Source organism: Saccoglossus kowalevskii, chromosome 1 (genome assembly GCF_978046115.1).
Source record: "Saccoglossus kowalevskii chromosome 1, keSacKowa6.1, whole genome shotgun sequence".
NCBI classification, from domain to species: domain Eukaryota; kingdom Metazoa; phylum Hemichordata; class Enteropneusta; family Harrimaniidae; genus Saccoglossus; species Saccoglossus kowalevskii.
In genome coordinates this window covers 48,248,839-48,256,328 of record NC_140641.1, presented here as the reverse complement: position 1 = coordinate 48,256,328, position 7,490 = coordinate 48,248,839, and the positions used below count along the sequence as shown (strand labels likewise).

The following is a 7,490-nucleotide window of genomic DNA, read 5'->3' as shown; positions in this document are numbered from 1 at the left end:
TTAATTTTCACCACGTCCAGACAATATTATTATATTTTCAGTTTAGATTTTGTGGTGCCTACTTTTAGCAACTATAATTTATAAGCTAACTATATGTAGTTATAAACTGATTTCAATAAATACAGATTATGTTAAATACATTCTGATCATTAATAAGCCGCTGATTTTTTAAAACTCTGGAACGAGGACGACAGTAATTCTTGTTTCCGGGGGTGATTTTTTCTGAGCCTGAGCAAAGAACCTGTTTTTTGTTTTCTGTTTTTGTTTATAAAGTGACGATTTTATCCTGCGTTATTCACCAAGATGGTAAGTATTGAGCTGCAATTTGTATAATTATGCGTTATCATTATAGTAATAATAATATACATCTCCAATCAAATAGACGACGTGTCTGCAAGTAAACGAATCGTAATTTAATTTAATTTAACGGCTTAGTCTTTTCCACGAAACGAAACGAAACGAAACGAAACGAAACCCAAACCCTAACCCTAACTCGCATTTTTTCTTTCATTGGCCCAATAATATCTGAGAAAATTTCACACTGTGAAATACGGACGTGACGATGTTTGAGGTCGTTCAAAATCTAAGGTTAGGGTTAGGGTTTCGTTTCGTTTAGTTTCGTTTTATTTTGTTTCATTTCGTTTCGTGGAAAAGACTAAGCCTAATTTAACGTACAACAAATGAATTCACATTTTTTTTTATACATTGTGTCTTATCACGAAATCCTTAATTGCTGTTAGGGTTGTCAGCATTGAAAAGTGTAACATGTAACATGTGTAATATTCTATTACTTTGAAAAAATGGTATTTAAAAGCAGTCCTAATGAACGCTTTTTAATTAACCACAGGGAGCCCAGAAACTACTTATAATCAACTGTAGTACGCAGTCTCTATGAGCAGGGGGGGGGGGGGTATCGGCTGGCATCTAGTGTAAGAAATAGACAAAGGAGGCTCCACTCCAGCCAGCTCACATTTTTAAACTCGAAAAAACAGACGAAAAGAATGAAAAATAAAATCTAAAAAAAATACCAGGTTGAAGAATATTAGTTGCTCCTTCAAATTTCGCCAAAGCCTTACCTACATTTTACCGATATCTGCAGAATAAATCAAGAAAACTACACAAATTTAGGACTCCATTTAGGAATTCCTAACGGTTTGCCCAAATGCACGGCTCAGTTGGAGGCGTGGCCTGTTCGTCATTTTGTCAACAACCAGTTGAGCAAGGCTAGCCGAGTCGTGACCTCGATGTGGTTCGTAACCAGTCTTGTGCAGAATACTTAAAAAAGTGGGAACACCATTTATAATCTGAGTTTCAGAAATACTCAAGTTATGACTCACATAAAAAATAGCGCGAAAAGCGTTGTTACATGTATAAGCAACTCGCACAGCATTCAGATTAGCTTTGGAAAATACAGCCCTTAAATGCGAACAATACATCGTTGTACAGAAAGTTTTAAATAGAGTCAACCGGAACAAAACGCTTATTAAAATTACGTACCAAATAGTTGCCTCTTGCATAAAAAGACTTCATTGACACGTCATGTCACAACTATCATTGGTTAATGTGTTCACAATAACTCCTAGGTATAAATGATTACTAACGAAATCCAGCTTAGTACCATTTAGATAAACATGAGGAATACATGTGATACTACTACGAGGAGGCAGTATATACATACATTTCGTCTTATCAGTATTGAATTTGATGTTATGATTGTTGGCAAAATAAGTACAGGTAGTCAGCAAACTGTTCAAGCACTTCACAGATGGGCATAATAAAACTATGTCGTCTGCATACATTAAATGATTAAGACATTTTCCAGATAAATGACAACCAAAACTCGTATTGCCGAGTTCGTTGCTGAGTCCATCTATGTAAACAGTAAACAGGTGTGGTGATATAATACTGCCTTGCCTAACGCAATTTAATGTATGAAAACTTTTGGAGAAAGTAGATCCCTATCGTACTTTAAACTGTTGATTACAATACCAATACATAATAATTCTCACAATAAAAATTGGAACTCCTCTATGCAATAACTTGCGAAATAAACACCAGTGGCTAACACGGTCGAAAGCTTTTGAAGTGTCTAAAAAACATAAGAATACAGGACTATCATTACGTTTATAAAAATCAATCGTTTCTTTGAGTAAAAAAACACACATACATGTATCAGTGGAATGACCTTTTTTTGAAGCCAAATTGATAGTCCCTCATACGAAGATACCACAGCGCTCTAATATCAGATTCTCATACATGTACATCTTTGAGATAGCAGTAGCAGTGGGACGATAATTTCCAGTGCTAGTAATATCACCATTTTTATTTTTCACAATCGGCACCAACGTAGTTTCTAACATATTTGGCGGTAAATAGGCGTGAAAATGCGCCATCGTGAATAATAATGAAAACAAAATGAGAACACGATCATGTGCATTCTTAATATGCTCAGCAGAAATGCCATCAGGACCAGTCGATTTTCCAACAGCAAGTTCTTGTATGCTACATAGGATCTCTGTTGGATGTACGATCATGTCCTGTGATGAGTTTCCTTTCTGAGGTTTGCTTCTTACATATTGTTCGTCCTTGTCCGATGCACAGGATAGTAGATTTGCATAATGTTATTATGACTATTAACAAGAGCATCAGCTCTCATATTGCTTTCGTTATCTCTACAGAGTCTCAAAACATATTTAAATTTAGCTCGGGTTTTACACATTAAATCAGACAATGGACCTTGCCTAGGTCCTCCATTGTTACGCCATAACAGAAAAGCATCGCAAGCAATTGTGTGATGATCTTTTACATAATCATTCCATCCTGGTACACACTTGGATTTAATAGGTGCCTTTGATTGTATACAATTAATAGCCGCCTGTTTCAAAGCATTAGCAATTTCATCATAGAGTTTATCAATCGCCAATCGATGTCTTGCATCAAGGCAAGCAGAATCACGACAGGATAACACATCATGAGGTATAGAAATGCAGGACAGCATAGCTTCCGTCTGTTGTACATATTTGTGAATAGCAGACTTACTTACACTAGACCAGTCTATACGAGGCCTCAACGGTGTATCAATTAAATATTCATAATTTGGTAGATAATCAAAGTTGCATGTAATACTCAGTGGGAAATGATCCGATCCAATGTATTCGTGCAGTATTTTTACGTTACTAATAGATTTATGAGCTAAGACGTAGATATACAGTGATTCAACCACAACGTGGTATGATGAGCCTCACTGTAATACGTGAAGTTATTTTCAGTGCCCAAAAAGATAACGTCAGAACATGTGAGGCTGTTTTCTGTGCAGAAAGAATCCGATTCTTTACCGAATTAACTTTAGCATTCCAATCCCCAATGATGAGTACACTATTAGAAACTGTGTCATCAATACACCACCTACTTTATGTAGATATTCAATGTATTCATGGTAATTGTCCCCACTGTCAGTAGGCATATACACATTGATAATGGTCAACATATTATCCATATTCCCTATTTCTAATCCTAGTAACCGAGAATCATTGTAACGTTTAATTAATTTTCGTGGCTCCAAGTGTTTTCCTCCACAGTACTGCCACACCACTGTACGAGTGCCTGATGCATATTCCCGATATCTCATCTATGGCAGATTCTTGAACAGCGTAGAAGTCATCACTAATTTTAGTTAAAAATTTAAAGGGGAACCGCTCAATCCCATGGATTGCACCAAAGAATCATGGGACACTATTGTTTATGTTGTTTACAGTGTTAATCTATCTTTTGTTATCCATTGTTATTTTAATCCAGAAAGTAAATTTGTTGTGAAATTAATCTTAACTGGAAGGTGCCCCTTTAAGCTCAGATTGTGTGAGCCAGTGTTCCTGTAGTAGACATATATCACAGTTAGAACATAGATCTTTGACGTTTTCAACAGATGATTTGACGCGACAGTTATATGAAGTGATAGTTAACTTGTTATTCATCATCTTGATTGATAATATTTACGTACAAGTATGCCAGCAGGCCATGAAGAGGACGTAAGCACTTTGAAAATAGAGTCACGTGGTACGGTAATTACAAAGAATGTGTAAGAATCAAATTTAGATTTGAGTTTCTCACACTTTGCATCAATATGAATCGAACTCTTAGTATAATGTATTACTGAATCAGGTGCAGTCTCTGGGGCAAGTGTTGTTACAAAAAGTTTTACTCCAGGTTTCGAAAGAACAGATTTTAATTGGGAGCAGTCTCCTGCATTTCCGATTGTTGCCTGGGGGCGTTTCCCAGCTTTGTTTTTCACAGTGGTAAAACCGTTCATACTGTCGACAGAGTTCATTCGCGGGGTGACTCATATACCTTGTCGACGTACTTCAAAACTTGGTTTTGATACTTGATACAACTTGTCCCATCTACCGTGCAAGCTTTATTATTTGTAATCAATGCATTAGCATAAGATATTGATTTCTTCTTTGTATGAATAATGGTACAAGCAGGTGTACTTGCCTGTTGATCACAAGGATTAGTCCTGGTTTTTGCATCCATAGAGTCACTTAAACTGTTACGTAATAGAGAGGCGTATCCATTAGCGATGGAATTTACATTAAACTTGTCAAAAATCAGTGAAAATAAATTCTATACGAAACGCCCAAAAAGTCTTTTCAGCGAAAATTAATTCCAGCTAAAATAAAGTATTTTAGTATATACATTTCTTTATTTCATTGTTGAGAATGAGTTATACATTTGTTTCGTACTATAATTTATTTATATTGGAAAATATTCAACTATCCTTTGCAACACCAATAAAATCATTAATTACAGTATGTCACTTAGCAGTATAAAAACATGATGCAAAGCCTATTATACTGGTAAAGGGTGCAAGGTCAGGAGAGTAAAGGGGATGGGGGAGGATTTCATAGCCACACGCCCGTTATTCTGATCTGGCAACATGTGAGTTGTGGAACGAAGCATTGTCCTGCAGGAGGGGGATACCTTTGCTGATCTTGCCCCGCCTCTTCATTTTGAAATGTAATAGGCTCCTGTAATCGTGGTACCCTTTGCCAGGAAATCTGTCATCACTACTCTATCCTGGTCCCAGAAGACTGCGAGCATGACCTTGCCAGTGGAGGGCTGCACCCTTGCCAAGTTTCATTCTGTGTAATCAGTCTTTTGAAAAACTTTGACTCACCTTCTTGGCACATCTCCAAATTCATCCTCGAGCATTCATGTCACGTTCTTGCTTCTGGAAGGTGTGAGCAACCTGGGAATCCATCTGGCAGACACCTTATGCATATGCAAAAATAAACAAAAACCGGATCACTGCGCAACACTCAACTGGCTTCATTTCACACCTGACTCAGTTCAAACACCTGTAAATCAGAAACCACAATTACATGTAGTTCAGAGCGGCCATTGACAGCATCAGAGACAGCTCAGCTCTTCTTTTCAAGAGAGACAGTGCTCAAAACTTAGTTTGCGATCTTCTCAACATAATCAGGGTTTGCGCTAGTGTCTCAGCAAGATGAGTCCCACTTAAAAAATGTTAAGAAAAAGAGATTGAACCCCAGCTTGCCTGAAAAACTAAATATGGGGTTAACGCAATCTCTGATAATGAAATGCAACGATAACAATACTACAAAACAAGTGCGTTTATGTCAAGGCGGTTTACAGCTATGCCGAAAATGTGAAGCGAAACACTTCCCTGGAACAAGTGAAAGGCTTGGGAACAAAGTAAAAATGGCGGACGGAACATCACCCCAAAGTATTGAAACCAGACTCTATGTATTGTGTTTTAAGGTGGACCAGTTATCAGCCATGGTGACTACTCTTTCTGATTTACAAAAGTCCATAGACTACATGTACAGTTTTTGTATATGAATACATATTTTGAGAGCTATAGGAAACAAATGCAAGATTTAAAACATGAAAATAAAAAATTGCGTGAGAAATTGATGAGTACAGAAGATAAGCTGAACAAAGCAGAAAAAGACATCGAAATAATACAGCAGTACACAAGGCGTAATAACCTAGAAATACAGGGAATACCTGAAATACAAGGTGAAAATAATTAAAATAGCCGATCTACAGTGTGACAGGAATTCAAGTATCAGAAAGTGACATTGATATCAGTCACCGGCTGCCATTCAAACCAGGGCAGCACTCACCTGAGATTATCGCACGCTTTACAAGAAGTATTAGAAATAAATTATATAAAGCAAAGAAGAACTTGTATACTAAATCTACATCAGACATAAAAATTGAAGAATTACAACGAACAAACCAACAGATTTATATAAACGAGCAGCTTACCAAAAATAACAAGAAACTTTTTCATGAAACAAACAACAAACGCAAAGCCGTGAAATGGAAATTTATTGGGACTCAAAATGGGAAGATCTTTGCCAGAGAAGATGAAGGATCTCCAGTTGTAAAAGTCCATTCAGCAAATGATATTCAACCAAATCAACCAACTTGCAAATGTTCAATCGGTAAGACAAACACTAACTATTAACTCCGCTGATACAGAACAAACAACTGTAAAATATAACTGCCAGTCTTATAGTGTGGAGCAATTTGTTACAGGTATAGATACTGCTATTATATCAAATCCTAAATATCATCCATTTTCCAGTTTTCACCTAAACATTAGATCAATTAGTAAACATTTTGATGACCTTGTTAGTTTTCTAAGCATAATACAAAACAAACTATCCATTGTTGCATTAACAGAAACTTGGTTACGTAATGAGACTGATTGCTCGCTATTCAATATTCCATCCTACAATTTTATCACCTCCAGCCGTATACATATCCAAGGTGGAGGTGTTGCACTATATATTCATAACTCATTGTTCTTTTCTCATGTTAATGATATTGAAATCAGTCATTCCGAGTCACTCTTTGTCGACACGATCATAGAAAACAAAAAGCCTTTGACACAATCGACCATGACATTCTTTTACAAAAACTGACATACATTGTACTATGGTATTAGGGGTCTTCCTTTTCCTTGGTTTTGTAGTTATCTTGAAAACAGGCCGTAAATGTCAATGGTACCTTGTCATTCTCCGGTCAAGTATGGAATTCCTCAAGGGTCCATCTTGGGTCTAATACTTTTTCTTATTTATATTAACAACATCAATAAAGCGACTGACGCCTTTAACTTTCAACTGTTCGCTGAAAAGCCGAACTGTTGACCTTGACATTATAAATGAAAACTTCAACAAAGTTGTGAAATGGTGCAAGGCCAACAAACTTACAATTATATGGCATCCTTGACATTAACAAACTCTGCAAACTTCACACTTGTTTGTTCATATTTGTCCCTAAGAATAATCTCTTTGCCCATGATATCAGCCATTACATTGATCAGCATTCCCATCGTTGCCCAACAACAGCCATTTCCAGTGGAAACTTGTCAGTCCCGAAAATGAATTTATCACTTTCCCAACATAACTTCACATATTCAGCGGTCAAATATTCCCTTACTGTCCAAGTAAAAGGCT

The 7,490-nt window shown here is 36.7% G+C and overlaps 1 protein-coding gene across 2 annotated transcripts in view; it reads left to right on the top strand.

The window, feature by feature from the left end:
• Positions 1–179: 179 nt before the first annotated feature.
• The window catches only part of LOC102807777 (AP-1 complex subunit sigma-2), a 55,275-nt gene continuing 47,964 nt past the window's right edge, over positions 180–7,490 (top strand). For both annotated transcript variants that reach the window (XM_085502699.1, XM_085502702.1), the window contains exon 1: positions 180–306. In XM_085502699.1, coding sequence (XP_085358825.1) covers positions 304–306 — 3 coding nt within the window. In that variant the 5' untranslated portion in view covers positions 180–303. The remainder of the gene's footprint in view (positions 307–7,490) is intronic.